This window comes from Lissotriton helveticus, chromosome 7, assembly GCF_964261635.1.
Source record: "Lissotriton helveticus chromosome 7, aLisHel1.1, whole genome shotgun sequence".
NCBI lineage: Eukaryota > Metazoa > Chordata > Amphibia > Caudata > Salamandridae > Lissotriton > Lissotriton helveticus.
This window is the reverse complement of record NC_136068.1, coordinates 112709541-112725656: the sequence shown is the minus strand read 5'-3', so window position 1 is coordinate 112725656 and position 16116 is coordinate 112709541. Positions and strand designations below refer to the sequence as shown.

General features: G+C 45.6%; 1 protein-coding gene across 1 annotated transcript in view; it reads left to right on the top strand.

The window, feature by feature from the left end:
* The window catches only part of KCNQ2 (potassium voltage-gated channel subfamily Q member 2), a 359037-nt gene that overhangs the window by 286969 nt on the left and 55952 nt on the right, over positions 1–16116 (top strand). Inside the window, exon 11 of the mRNA XM_078650429.1 lies at positions 3943–3972. Within this exon, the coding sequence (XP_078506555.1) occupies positions 3943–3972 (30 nt within the window). The remainder of the gene's footprint in view (positions 1–3942; positions 3973–16116) is intronic.

Here is a 16116-nt window from a genome sequence, read left to right as displayed (position 1 = left end):
CATGTTTATGATGTTTTGGAGTCCTAGAGATTCATTGCACGTATGAGGTCGTGTTCAGGATGATGTGGGGGAAGAGACCTGACCAAACTGGTTTGAGGCCCAACATAAACACAAAACAGAGGGCAGTGTCGGCTTGGTCCCTCTTTTGGGTCTTTCAAGTGTCCCTGGATCTTTTATGAAGGCTTACAATGTGTTTTGCTGTACCTCTTGTGCCAGATTTAATGCTTAACTTGAATTACTAAGAAGCCACTTCTTTTCTGACGAACGTGCATCAAAATTGTATCGTTCAATGGTAGTCACATCCCAAATTCAGCTTCTAGTGAGGGCATCCTGTGGAACTACAACCTTTAGGGCCATATCATTATCCTCTGCCTAGAGATGAGAAATGTGTCCCCAAACCTGCTGAATAGGTGGCATGCCTGCTCATGAATTATTCATCTGAGTGTAGCAGCGGCACTTGTCTGCTTTTACAGTGGCGCATCACACCTGTCGAACCCTTTGCCTGCCCTGCTGTGATGCAAACGGATCTGCTTTCTTTCAGGAAATCATTAAAGCCCATCTCTTCTGTCTGCACCTCATTGGTTCAAAGATTCTGAACCTATCCTTAAAAATTGATGCACGTTTTTCTACTGCCTTTTGTACCCTGTGTTTTTTTTTTCTTGTAAAGCCAAAGCAGTGCAGTAGCGCTGTGGAAAGCCTTACATAAATAATGCATTTATAAATAACCTCTTATCCAAAAGGACCAAGTACATTTTGACGTAATAGAACATATAGATGTTCAAGAAATACAAGGAGACACTGACAGTCCAGTATGACAAAACAGCCCCCCTACATCTGAGGTTCCACACTAAGGGACTGTTAACGCGTTTCTGCTGTGTGGGAGCAGGCGGTATGCCATCAACGTGCCCCCACACCGCAGAGACTCGCCACCGCCTGCCCACCAGATTACAACTTAAAAGTGGTGTGGCCGGCAGGTGGATTGCCAATCCTGCAGCGGTGCCTTTTTCTAGGCGGCGGTGCCTTTGAAAAAAGCACCTCAATGGGAACGCACAACAAGGTTCTTGCATGGCATGGACTCAAACGTTCATGCCGTGCTGGAACTGTTGTGCTTGCACACAGGGACCACATGTTATGCCCCTCTGTGTGCATCCACATGCGGAGGAGGCACAACTTTGTTTCCTCTCTGCCACGTTGCACACGGAGGAAGAACCTCCCTGACACCGCCCGTCAGGAAATAAACTCGTAACATGCGTGGCGGGACAGCGGCGGTCTCACCAAGCATATTGCGAACTCTGATCTCCGCAACACCACCAGGGAAAGGCGGTTCCCTAGTGGCGGCAGCTGTCCCAGGGCGGTCCAATCGCCTAACATGTAATGGGGCGATCTGACTGCCGGTGCGGTGATGGCTAGAGCCACCGTTGTGCTACCGTGATTTTGGCGTTCCTCAGACTGCCAGACTCGTAATCAGGCCTTACGAGTGCTTGGATATCTATAGAATTAGGCTGGGATTTATCATAGTATTGCATTGCCCTTTCGGCATTTAAGATATCGCATGGGCAATGCAATCCTAAAGTCAAATTTATCGAGCAGTGCAAAGCCATGTTGCGCGGTGCTGCATTGCTTGGTAAATGTGGGCCAACACAAGGCAGCGTAAGTCACTTCATTTCGTCACGCTGCCCTGGGACGGTGTTCCATGGGTGGAGCATGGGTGTTCCCATGCATCCACCCATGGATTTTGGCGCATTTCCAGATTTACCAAGACTGGTAAACTTGGGAATGCATCAAAACGCTACTCCTTCCCTCGGGAGGTGCAATGAGGAGAAATGTAGTTATTTCTCCCCGTTGTTTCCTCTTTCAAAGTGAGCATTCTGCAGCACACTTAGAAAGCAGAAAATGCCTTAGAGGATTGCTTTTTCAGTAGGAAGGTGCATCTTCCTGCACAAAAACGCCTGCAATGCAGTCACGCTTGCACTATGATGCAAGCGTGCATTCTTTGGCACTAGGCAGCAGATAAACCTGTCCCTTAGTCTCCAATGACTCTTTGATAAGAGTGTCAATCCACCCTATAGATATAGGGCCTCGGGTAACGTTAGATGAATGGGCCACTAAACTGCTGAAGTGCAGCAAGCATTGCCTGCTCGAGCCCTGCAACAACCACCTTGTCAATCTCTGTCAGTGGGTACATTCACAGAAAGTGCTCCTGTCGTCAGGGCAAGAGCACTTTTGCAAAAATACGTGCCAAGCTGGTTGCCATGTCATGGTAGCTCGGTCACTTTTATTTGCATCAAAAACCCAAAAAAGGAGCTTTGTTTCAGTAAAATAAAATATCCCTGATCCACTAGGTGTTTTCTCCCAGTGTTTGGGGGGTCATTCTTTTTTTTTTATTCACAACAACCATGCCTTTCATGCTGGTGATTAACAAGAAAAAACAGTGTCTTAACACCCTCCCCTACATGGGATTGGTCTTCAGATGCTGCTAAGCTATCATCTCTGTGGTGCATGGATCACTGACAAAGGTTTTCTGATGGCGGAGCTAGCTGAGATTCCGCCATCGTAAAACATGCACCCCCCCCTGCTGCTGCCTTTAACTGAGGCAGGATAATTGATTGGGCGGGGCATCTGATGATAGTTGGCAGAGGCCCCACCTCCATCCAAATATAAATAATAATTCCACATTTTGTAAAGCGCAAACTTATCACGCCTAAGAGTATCCAGGAGCTGGTGGCCGTCGGGGAGATTAAGTGAGCTGTTGCCCAGAGTTACATGATGCTGAACAGCCGCCGGCACAGGGGATCAAACCGTGAGCCTCGCACTCCGGAGTCAACTGCTCTGGCGGCTGCAGTACACCTCTCCCTCTCTTATTGAGTGCCCTTAATGGTTGGATTATTAGAGCAGTGCTTAATTTCTCTATTGTACCAGTCATGCAACAGTATATCACAGCAATGCTCACATATCACATAGAACTAATGTCCAGCTACCATACAGCAGTGGTCCATATAGACTCTGCAGAAAAGAGATCCACCTTCACAAAGAGAGCAGTGCTCTGCACCAGGAGTGCACACATCTGTCTGCTGTCAGCATTGTGTGTGACCTACACTCTTCTACCGAACTCCTATCCATCCTATGACAGCAGTGTGTATGGAATCTTAAAGACTTACATGTGGTCTGGTAGAGTTTGGTGAAGTAGGAGCTGCAATGCCAATCAGCGGCACTCCCGCCACCCCAAACTCTTGACTTCACCGCTGTATTTAGATTCAGGGAAAGCAATGAATTTACCTTGTCATAGCCTTTGCTGGCTTCACCGGAGAAACCATCGGCATAAATTTACAGTGTCATAGCCTCCTCTGGCTTCACCGGAGAAACCATCGGCATGACAGCTCGTCTGCCACAAGCCCATTGCAACAAAGTGACGGTTGGCCCACCCTATTTAGGACGGAGTGACTGCCGCTCATTTTCTCTACTCGGGTCCATCATACAAGGTTCGGGAAAATTCACAGTGTCCCCAGCGAACAGGGAGAAAGATCCTTGCATGTCAGAGACATTGGACTTTTTTGTATGCAAGAAACCAGCATGCTTTGAGAGTTTGTTTCTTGAATCCTGAAAAACTATGCCAATGAGGTGCAATAAATTTGCCAACCATTGTCAAAGTTCCATGCCTTCAGGAAAACCATGATTTTCACCGAAGTTAAGCAGGAATTCTAAATTCTGTGAGCGGTCTTTCACCGGGTGACGGGGTGGGGTGGAAGCCAGGGCCTCTTGTGACCAGCCAGGGCTAGCAATACTGGGACTGACCCCACTCGCAGCCTCCTACATCCCTTCACCACCGCTTCTATCTACTGCTTTATGATGTTTCAGAGATGACATTGTCTTAACGTAGAGTACTGCTTGGTTTAACTCATGGCTTTGCTGCTAACATTCTGTACTATTGCTTCTTCTTTTAAGGAAAGAGCAGCAGCCTGAGCCATCCCCCGGGTAGGTATCTTTGATAATATCCCATCATAATCCATCCATGTCCTCCATTAACAGACCACAAAATTCCATCCGCTCCATGCTAATACTTCACAACATTCCAATCGTATATTTAGACTGCGTTAAAATATTTCACCATATCCCATCTTCGAAATATTCCATCCCATTCCATTCACCTCATGTTAATACTTAGCAAAGGTCCAACCATCATTTGCTAACATTTCAACATATTTCATCCAAGTTCTATTTAGAAACAAAGCAACTAGGAATAACTATTACTTAAAATGTTGGTTTGGCTATATTGAATTTAAAATAATATTTTTTTATATGCAGTTCAATGTAATTTATAAACAAGATGCCTCAAATTAATTATTTGTTAAACACATTTGCAAAGTTTCAAATGATCTGTTAATTTTGGTTGGTCTCAGAACAATTAGCAATGTAACGTGGAACCCTCACTCACCTTCCACCATGCTGCTGGACCTGCATTTGCGACTCCTTTCTTTTTAATCCATCATTTCCTAAGCTTGTATTGAAATGGAATCAATCAGTGACAGTATAGCTCTTTTCTCACATTTGGGTTGGAGCAAGTTAACTTATAGTGTGGTTGCCAAGCTACACCCCCTAATGCAGTCTATACTTGCCGCGTAGCCAAGGTGAGGACTGCAGGATGGCACTGGCAATAGTCAGCTTTATAGTCAAAGTTATTTTAACAGGAAAAGCCCTTGTATTACTATCTCAAACCCACATAGGCTTTCAATATGTGCAGGACTCCCAATGACCATGTACGTGGGTGGGATACATGTAAGCTATGTCCACTGTTAAACATGCTCCTCTGCGGGGCCAGTTGGGCATTGCAGCGCCGGCCAAACGAGGAGCTGCCCTATTATAAAGCATGACACCTTTAGGGGTGTGTGAGAGCCCTTGTTCCTTATTGGAGCTCTCCTCCCTCTTAGGTCCTTCTCTTACCTGGTCCCCTGCTCCCTCCCCCGTTCCTCCCTCGCTCTGACCTCAGGAGCGCCTTCCTCCCTCTTCCTTAGGAACTGCATACTACTTTTGATTTACTCTGATAATCATTCACAGAGAGCCACTCTGCTGTCCACTGTTAATCATATTGGGAATGACGAATGGTTCAGTGACAGCTTACCTTGACGAAAGTGTGACTATAGGGGACAGTCCTCACTCCCACGCCATTTCAGGTTTGGAATTTGAAAGAACTCGGTTCCCCATGGAAATCATCCCATTATTTGTTGGGAACGTTTATTGAGAAGCGTTTCTATCCTCTATCCTTGGATTAAGGAGGTAGGGTTAGTACCCATGGGATTTATCATATGTGAGTCCTGATGAAAGCCGGAGTATTATTATTACTTTTTTTCTGGCTGAAACATGTTGACATTTTTTGCAGAGTGGAGGGGTAGGTGACTCATCATAGCCTTCCATACCACCATCCACTGGTCCTTTATATGACCCTTTTACTCTGGGCAGGGAAACCATGATTAAAATGGGTTTGAGGTTATCCTGATGCCCAGTTTCAATCACAATTTCTGCACTTTAATCACTTATGATCCCATGTTTCTTTATTACTGTATGTTGTGTTGTCTTCCCCATTCCTATTGCTCCCCCTCCAGCGTTGGCTGGCGCGAAGGTGTGTTAGCAGCCCTATGATGATTCCAGCATTTCTGTACATATAGTCCCCCTTCTTTTGCGTGCTAAACAGTGTTATTGGAGGTCAAAGTGGAAACTGTTCTCCTCCCACCCCTTATTCTTTGTGCGTGTTGCACTGTTAATCATGCACAGAACCTCTCTGCTGCCCGCTGTTAATCATGCACAGGGAGCCCCTCTAATGTCTCTGTTAATCATGCACAGAGACCCCCTCTGCTGTCCACTCATAATCACGCACAGAGAACCTACCATTAAGAAACAGAGACAGGGATTTGACTCCTGCCTTGTTTAAAGTGCAGGATCCCCTCCAGTATGGGTGCCATGTAAACAAGCTTCCATGCACCGGGAGGCGACTACTCCTCCTGCTCTTGCTGTCCTTGCTCCTTTCTTGTACCGCACCCGCTGGAACCTCAGGAGTCCTCCGCTCAAACCAGAACTGCTTAGCAATTACAGATATCATTTGTTTTTTACATTATAAAATTAACAGATTTTCTATTGCTATTGTAATTTAACTAAGCCAACATTTTAAAACTGTTATTTCTAGGATGTTTTGTAAATAATCCGTACCCTTCTAATACACCATTGCATTCAATACATCCCTTCCTACTATACCATAATACTCAGATCTTCTTTGTGGTGGGCATGCTTCTCATTGGTCCTCTCCAAACCACCTGCGTAGGAAGATCCACCTACTGATTGCTTGCCTGAGTGGTGATAAACCAGAGGTGATCTGGAGTAGCAAATCTCTGCACAATGAAGCCATCATGCTTCATTTGCAAAGATGGACTTGATTCTCAGAATCAAGTGATACTTAGCACTTAAGAATAGCAGCAGATACCAAATTATTTCCAAAGGGCTTGAAGTAAATCTCTTATGTTGCACAAACTATTGCAGTTTCAGGATACAAAGGTACATGCACACAGATGTATACTTAACATCCCTTGTTACAGAGCTTCAGGTGGATAACTTTACTTGTTTTTGACAAGTTGGGGGAAACTACAATCATGCCGGAGGATAATATTGTGGTGGGCAAGGATTCTCGAGTACGTTTGTTTTGGGGGCAGGTTGTAGAAAATTTCTTCCGGGCCTTGGAAATATAATTCCCTGAAACCGAACGGTTGAAGTGGACATACAGGACAGCGTATTGTGTCACAATCTCCAGGTGGCAGTTACTTTTAATCCTAGATCTAAGGATTCCCTGCAAAGTCAAGGACCATGTAGCTCTGAATGGCTGCCTCTCTTTACTGTTTACATAGGTTTCCATTACATCCAAGTCTTTGTGCAGGCTTCTGTCTCCAGGAACATATATTAAAAATGTGGTTCAAGTGAAGCGAGGGCTAGCGTTTAATGCAAATACAATTCTTATAGGTCAGACTCTCTCCTTCCTAGAAAAAGTGGAACAGGATCATGGGCTCCAGAGAACAAATGGAAATGCTCATCGATGTACAATAATGATGCACGGAATGAACAAGGAAAAATCTAAGGCACCTTGAAGACCATACCTTAAAATGAGAACATTGAGTAATGCTGAATGAAGTGGTCTTTCCAGTTGTTCAGACTTTGGCATTTACACAACACTCTGTAGGGAATGACCATCATACGCATGAGCTTTGCTGACACAGTTTTGCTCCAGTTCGTAGGGGTGAGGAGGAGAAAAAAAAACAGGGATAGCGAAACAGATCAATTCAAACATTCAGCACAGGAGGAACACCCACCATACTAGATAATAATAATAATAATAATAATAATAATATAATAAAAATAATAATACAAAACATCATTTTAATATTCACAAATATTTCATATTCTTCTGTCGGAATGTCCAGATTTCTAATTGCAATTCATGGTATGATTGCAAGCTATTCCTTACATGCTTGCTAATATTCCTTCATGTGTTGCATTCCGCTTTGCAGAGTATTGCCAACAACATTTGAAGATGCAGCAACATCTCCATAGTAGGGTGGCCTGAGCTTATACTTCAGAATCGCATGTTGAGTACTTTGGGATTTCTATATTTCTGTACCCTACAGTATTTCTTCATTCCTCTGACAAGGTATTACACTTCTTCAGACATTAGGGTCTCTCATTCCTCCAATCCTCTTTGATGCCCACCATTTCTCTCCTGATGGTCCATGCTCCTGGGGGAGAAACAGCCAGCACTGCTGATAGAAAGCAATAGAGTTCAAATTCAAATTTAGTGATGGCATTGTGTAACTATTAAAACTTCTCCATGTGTAAAGGCACAAGCATTAAAACCATAAATATTAAATCATAATATTATTCATTTGGTTCCTTCCTCTATATAGACAATAAAAAAGAATGTTATCTATTCGCTACGTAAAGCGCTGTTTGTGATAAATTGCCCAGCTTTTTCTCTACTAAGCCCAAGTATTTAACTAAGCCCAAGTATCTAACAAATTGTGTGTTATAGTAGCATTTTTGGGATGTTCAATAACTGGTTGTCTACATGTACGAATGGTCAATTAGTTAAATTGGTTTAGTGCCTTTCTTGGCATATCCCTTCTCTCTTTTAAGACCTCATGACAGATGCAGACGATGTGGATACTTCTTTCTGTTGCTTCTTCACATAGTCTGCATGCATTGCCTGTTGCACTTTTTGATCATTTTTGCCTATTGGGGGAGAAAATCCAACTTTGGCAGGCCCCCAAAGCGGTATATCATGAACTTGCTTTTTATGAGTCTTGAACAGTATGTTGTAAGATAAGGATGCATTTTCAATTCATTGTTTTTTATTATCATCCAAGCATGGGATCTCTGCCTTAATTCATTTTTATATTGAAGTCCAGATTTCTTTTGTATGATTTAATGTAAAGCTTTTCTCAATTTATTAAAGATACCCCAGGTGCTCCAAAGCTCTCCCACTTGTAAATTACTTAGAGAGTCCACCAGCTATAATCCATAGGGTTGTATGATGTTATAACGCATCCATTTACATCGCAGTACATTACATCACGGTTTTTACAACGCAAGTCGTTACAACAACTTGTGTTGGAGGGCGCTGGACTTAGGAGTAGAATGATTTACTATTCCAACTCCAGTCTACACACAGTAGGGAAGGTGGTGGATAGTAAATTATACTATTCCTTGTCCTAGAGCGCCATCCAGCGCAAGTCGTTGTAACAACTTGCGTTGTGAAAACTGCGATGTAATAGCATCTCAATGTAATCCCCGCATTGTAAACGATGTTTCCCATCCATAGGAAGCCTTCTTGTTAGACTTTGTCATTTCCAAACGAAGCAGCCTGTCAAGTTTATCTACTTTTGATATGTTTAGTTTATGGCACATTTAAAATCATGCCCTTCTCTTGATAATACTATTTTAGGAAGTCCGAATTTGAGCCACACTTGTGCCTGTAGTGCTTGTTTGGTAGATGAAATACTGATCTGGAAATTGTGGCTGTGAGAATATCAGCAACAGTTAAACACAGTGTATTAACAAGAGGAGGCAACAGGTGATGCAGTTTGATGGATGGAACTTAAAGCCGGAAGCACCTATGTACTCATCCACGAGGTATCACTATCACCTGTTGCCTCCAGCGTGCTAAAGACAATCACAAATTAGAGGTTCTCGACTTCAAATCTTGAAATAGCAGTGAACTAGCATACACCTATAGCTAGGCTCAAATCTTTCTGGCCACTCAGTTGATTTTCTACCTCTTCATGGAGAGGTCATATATTGTACAATACAATACAGTTAAGTATAATGCAAGGCAATGAAATGTGAACACACAATATGATTCAATAAAATGCAGTGGTACATAAAACAATACAGTACAACACAATTCAGTCTGAGACAGTGCATTTTCTTACAAAATTTACAAGTTTTATAGGACTTGACAATAATGAGATACACAATACAATAAGAAAAACGTACTGTGCAATAGAATATGTGATGGAAATTAGGTTACAGGTTGGGGGAGGGGGATGAAACCCTACCCTAGCAGCAACCGCAATTCCTGTCAGGGTGAAATACAAGCAAACCTCAAATTAACCTGTGCTCGATACCTCTAGTAGTTTGGCAAAAAAGCAGTCCCACTTAACTTAGAGACAATGTGTAAAGTATTTATGCACCTGTTCAAACAGCAAGAAAGTGGAAACACAACAGAAGAAAAATCCCACACCAATCTAGAAAAATAGAGAAAAATGTAACAAATTATTTGAGGTCAAAAACAACTAAAATCCAATCATTAGAGCTGTAGATATGCAATTTCAAAGATTTAAGGTAACTATACAGCCTAAAACTACAACACACCATCGAAGTTATCTGGTTGTTCGAGACCAGGTGAAAATCACAAGTTTAGGCCGAACGTGATGGAACTCGGACCAGATACAGTCAGACTACATGACTATCGCGCGCTGAAGGATTCTGTTGCTGGGGGAACCAGGGAGTGCCGAATAGCAGGCGCCATCTTGGTTGGGGGGCTAGTTGATAGCATTGCAGGACTCCCGCGATTGGAAAGGGATTAAAAGCGGAACTTCCTCGCCGACAGGTCAGACTACATGACTATCGCGCGCTGAAGGATTCTGTTGCTGCATTGCTTGCTTGTTTTTAATTATTTTAAATTTACCTGCTCCATTGCGCGCTTGCGCTGACGATCTTGGCGCTAGGCGCAATATTCTCTCGGCTTGGCATTGGGGGGCTACATTTGAAGAATAGGTCTCACCTGCATTTTAATTGTGACCTTACCCGCACTTTGCGGGAATTAGAGTGCTTCAGGGCCCTTTGCTCTTGGGGACATCGCGGTGCGGTGACTGAAACCGCCATCTTAGGTGAGGGAACCAGGGAGTGCCGAATAGCAGGCGCCATCTTGGTTGGGGGGCTAGTTGATAGCATTGCAGGACTCCCGCGATTGGAAAGGGATTAAAAGCGGAACTTCCTCGCCGACAGGTCAGACTACATGACTATCGCGCGCTGAAGGATTCTGTTGCTGCATTGCTTGCTTGTTTTTAATTATTTTAAATTGACCTGCTCCATTGCGCGCTCGCGCTGACGATCTTGGCGCTAGGCGCAATATTCTCTCGGCTTGGCATTGGGGGGCTACATTTGAAGAATAGGTCTCACCTGCATTTTAATTGTGACCTCACCCGCACTTTGCGGGAATTAGAGCGCTTCAGGGCACTTTGCTCTTGGGGACATCGCGCTGCGGTGACTGAAACCGCCATCTTAGGTGAGGGAACCAGGGAGTGCCGAATAGCAGGCGCCATCTTGGTTGGGGGACTCCCGCGTTTACGGCTATATAAAATGGCTGACCCCAAAGCGCGCAGCGCCGGCGCGCAGCGGGCGCGCCAGCGGAGCGCCGGAGGTGCGCCAGAGGTAAGCCCTTTTGCGCCCGTTCGCGCACAGGACGCGCCGGGCACTCTCCTACTCCCACGACGAACTGGTACGCCTGAATTCCGGCACTCTTCCAATCGGTAAGCAGAATTCCATCGGCAGGCACCCTGATGTCCTGTCCTGCGGCCTGCTGAACGTGAGGTCTCTTATTAAGCACTGTGAGGAAATCGCGCTGCTGATAGAGTCTCACGGTCTAGACGTACTCTTTATGACAGAGACCTGGACCACAGCAACAAGTTCGGTGGAATTGGGGATAGCCTGCCCCCCTGGTTTCAAATTCATTCACAATCCGAGGATGGGAGCCAGAGGGGGTGGAATCGGCCTCATATTCAGGGAGACATTAGATCTTTCTCAGCTTCATATCAAGGCCATTTCTGGATGTGAATTGCTGGGCTTCTCTATTAAAGATCAGGGAGGTGTGTTATACACTGGGTTGCTATGTTACAGACCCCCAGCCAGCTCGCTATCGGCTGTCTCAGAGCTCATAGATTTAATCTATGACCTCTCTCACTCCCATACAAAGCTGATGGTGCTAGGGGACTTTAACCTCTGGCCTGAGGGACCAACGAATTCAGCCTTTGTAGAGCTGGTCCAAGCCTGCTGTAATATTGAGTTGCAACAGCTCGTACTCACCCAGACTCACTCCAAAGGTCACATCTTGGATTTGCTCTTCGCTGACGCACGTCAAACGTCTCTGAGGAACATTCTACCTCAGTGTTGGACGGACCACGCTCTTGTCCTCTTCTCTCTTTCGTGCTCAGCCGCTGCTACTAAGAAGGGCAGGATGGGTGGCACCAGGATGGGTAGACAATGGTCCAGAATTCTTACACGTTCTACCCTGCCTACTTTGCTTCCGGACGGCTTCACTTTGGGAATTAGTGTGGACGTGAGCTATGAGACCTTTCGTCAGCGAATTTTAACTTCTCTTGACTCCTCGGCCCCAATGCGTACTATTTGAGCTAGGACTCATCTTGCGATGCCATGGTACTCAGAAGAACTCCGGCAGCTTAAGCTGCAGTGCAAACAGGCTGAGAGGGCCTGGAGGAAACAGTACCTAGAACCACAACAAATCCTCTTTAAACAGGCATTGGCGAACTATAAGGCTCAGATCAAGCTGGCCAAGATTAAATTTCTAGAGGATTCATTGAAGGCTGCTGCGAATAAGTCCCAGGCTCTTTTTAGAATCGTGAAGGATTTAGCCCACCCAGCCTGCACAAAAAATGTCATTCCGGCCTCTCAGGCTCTCTGTGACTCGTTAGCACAAGCCTTCGAGGACAAAATTGCTACCATCCTAAATAATCTTGCCCCGTCCACCGGCAAGATGGCGGATAATTCTTTCTTGAATGAGACCAGGAAGGAGGGTGGCATATCAGCGGGATTGGACAATTTTCCTCTACCATCTTTCGAGGATTTTTGCGCCTTAGCCGATGGGGTGTCCTCTGGATCTCCATCTGATCCGCTCCCACCTAGGTTCTGGAAATTGTTCCGGGATGAGCTCTTTCCCCCACTCTTCTCGATCTGCTGCCAGTCCTTGGGTTCCGCACGAGTGCCAGACTGCTGGAAATTGGCAGTGGTCTCCCCACTGCTGAAAAAAAAAAATCTGGACCCTATGTGTCCAGCTAACTATAGGCCGATCTCCCTGCTGCCTTTTCCAATCAAAATCCTGGAGAAACTGGCCACAAAACATCTCTCCAACTTTCTTGAGTCCACCGAGTGTTTGGATGTGGCCCAGTTTGGATTTAGGCCAGCACATGGGACGGAGTCGACATTGGTGACTGTTCTTGATGACCTTCGGACGCGTGCCGACCAGGGTCAAGCAGCCTTTCTAGTGCTGCTCGACATGTCGGCCGCATTCGACACGGTCAGCCACGCAATCTTGATCAGGATATTGACGGAGGTTGGAGTGTCTGGTCTGGCCCTGCAGTGGCTGGTGTCGTACCTCGATCATAGGCACCAGCTGGTGGCCCTGCCACCCTTTAAATCTGACATCAGGAGAGTTGGACAGGGCGTACCACAGGGGTCGGCCATCAGTCCCATCCTATTTAATCTCTAACTCCCTCCCCTGATCTCGTTGATAACATCCTTTGGCATAACAGTCACCAACTACGCAGACGACACCCAACTTATCTTCTCGTTTGAAGGTAAGGAGGCGGTATCCCAGGAGGTCTTCCATCGATGCATGAGCACCACGGCAGAATGGCTAGGTAACAACTCCCTGCAATTTAACAGCTCAAAAACCGAGGTGCTGCACTGCTCGATGGACCGTACCCCTAGGCCTCTCCCACTGGATTTTTGGCCCCCTGATTTCCAAGGGATTGGCTCACCTGTTGAATCTGTGCGGAATTTGGGTGTGATGTTCAGTTCCAGGCTGCAACTAGATGCGTCGGTGAACAAAACGGTAGCCACCTGCATGGCACTGCTCTGCTCGCTGCGCAAGATTCTACCCTTGCTCCCTGTACAGGCTAGACCAGAGGTAGTGCGGAGCATTATTTTAAGTCGACTTGACTACTGCAACGCACTGCTTCTGGGGGCACCTGCCACCTTGTTGGGGAAACTGCAGCGAGTGCAGAATTTTGCCGCCAAATTGGCACTGTCGCGCCGACGCCTGGACTCCTCTGCTAAGGCACTCAGGGACCTCCATTGGTTGCCAATCTCGCAGCGAATCGATTTTAAAGCTTTGTGCCTGGTATTTAGGGCTCTCCATGGTCAAGGTCCGCTCCCTCTGCAGGACCTCTTTTCTTAGTATACTCCGGGTAGACCACTTCGGTCAGCTTCAGCCTACTGGGTAGTAGTACCCAAGATCCGGCAGTCCCGGATGGGAGGTCGGGCCTTCAGGTTCACCGCAGCAAGACTGTGGAATTCCCTTCCTTTGGAACTGAGGGGTATGGAAGACCTCCCCTTTTTTAAGAAAGCCCTGAAAACCCACTTGTTCCCTAGGATGCTGGAATAGGGTTTCGGATGCTGGTAACATCTTGTATGTCATGACTGTCTAAGCGCCAGGATGCCCGTAGGGTGACAGCAAATGCGCTATATAAGAATACCTATACATACATACATATATACATACATACATACAATGGCCAGATGATCCAGATGAAAAAGTTACCTTTAAAATTCTAGTATGAAAAGTTATGTTTTCTGTTGAGGGAGCCATGAAGAGCAGGGAGGGCGTCATGGATGGTCATCAATGTAGCATGAAGAGCAGGCCAGGTGTTGCTGACGACCGTTGCTGTAGCGCGAAGGTCCTGTCCGATGTCGCAGGTGGTCATTGCTAGAGCTTTGCATTTGTGGTCCTTGCAGGCTGTCAATGTTGTAGTGTGTGGTGCATATCTTGTGATGCTGGTCGTTGTGGAAGTCACTGTGGTGCAAAGAGTTGGGCTCACCATGGCTTTGCAGTGGCAGGCAGTGTGGCCTGGCACATTCATGGTCAAGAAGAGCCTAAAACTTCAGGATTTTTTATTTTCTTTAGAGAGGAGCCCCACTGATGCTGCACCAAAGGTCCAGACCATGAGGTGCACCTCTTGGGGATCAGGAGCTCGCTACAGCAGAGGTCAGCAGGGCTCAGGCAGGTCCAGTTGCAGGTCCAGACATCAGCTCATCTGGGCTGTTGCTCTGGAGCCTAAGGAGCTTGGTATGCCTTGTAGCTCATAACAAGAGGTCAGCAAACTGACCCTTGGGTCATTTCAGCCTGGATGAAGGGTACAGGCCCACTCTTCCTTATCAGCAAGTAGGGCAGCAGAGTAACAGGGCAGCAGGGTGGCAGTCATTCTTGCAGCAGAGCAGCACAGCAATCCTTCTTCTGTAGTATCCACAGATCCAGAAGTGTACTGAAAAGTTGGGGCTGAGGGTCCAACATTTATACTTGGTGCCAGTTTTAGAGTAGGAGAAGGTTCTGGAGGTCCCCTCCCACCCCAAGGTGTTTTGAATGTCCTGCCTCCCTGCCCTGGCTCCAGCTTGTCTGGGAGCTAAAAAAAACGAGTGTCAAACCCTTTGTAAGTGTGGTGAGGCAGAGGCTTTATGATTTGCAAGTGCGGTAGGTGACAGCCCCCCTTCATCAAGTCATAGACGGTCCATCCTGCCAACACCTATTCCCCCTTTGTCTCACTGTCTGGTAGTAATACACAAAGACCAACCGCCAGCTAAACACAGGAACCAGGCTACATGCACCAAATAGTACAAGAAAATGCCATTTTCAGAATTGTGACTTAAAATCCGACTTTACTATTGAAATAACTTTTAAATTACAGTGCTTTAGACACCAAACTTAACATTCCTACTTGCTCCCAATTGAAAGTTATTACTTATTATACTATATACTATATATACTATATTATACTTATTATACTATAATAGGATAACACAGTGTCATCCTATGGAAGAGATAGGCCTTGCAGTAGTGAAGAGTTTTTCACTACCAGGAAATGTAAAACATAAAACTACATGTCCAAATGTTTAAATTCACTGCACCCTGCCCTCTGAGCTGTGCAGGGCATACCCTGGGTTGACATATATATTAAAAAGGATTATTCAGCCCAACAATTTTTTTCCAGTTTGAGATGGCAGTTTAAAACTGCATATACAGGCTGCCATGACAGGCATGAGACATGTTTAAAAGGCTATTTAATTGCATGGCACCATCAGTCCTGCAGGACCACTGGTAGAATTTATGTTTAGGCCTCTCTGTACAGGTAGTACCACGTTACTAGGGACTTACAAGTAAAGTAAATGTGCCAATTTGGTATAACTCAATTTTACCATGTTTAAAGGAGAAAGCACAAGTGCTTTCACACTGGTTAGCAGCTGTAAAGTGCGTAGACTCGTAAAATCAAACAAAAATGGTTTCAGAAAATAGGAGGATGAAACCAAAAAGTTTGGGGATGATCCCGCAGAAAGGGCCAAGTTCAGCAATTTGTCCATACCGGGGAACATCCTTTACAACGCAACTGTTACAACGAAGTACCTTTACGACGCAACCATTACAACGCAACTTTTACAATGACTTGCGCTGGGGGGCGCTCTAGGATAGGGAATAGTTTCCAACACCTTCCCTACTATCCACGGGGACTGGAGTTGGAATAGTAAATTAAACTATTCACTACTTCCGTCAATACCACATGATACAATGCAACGTAA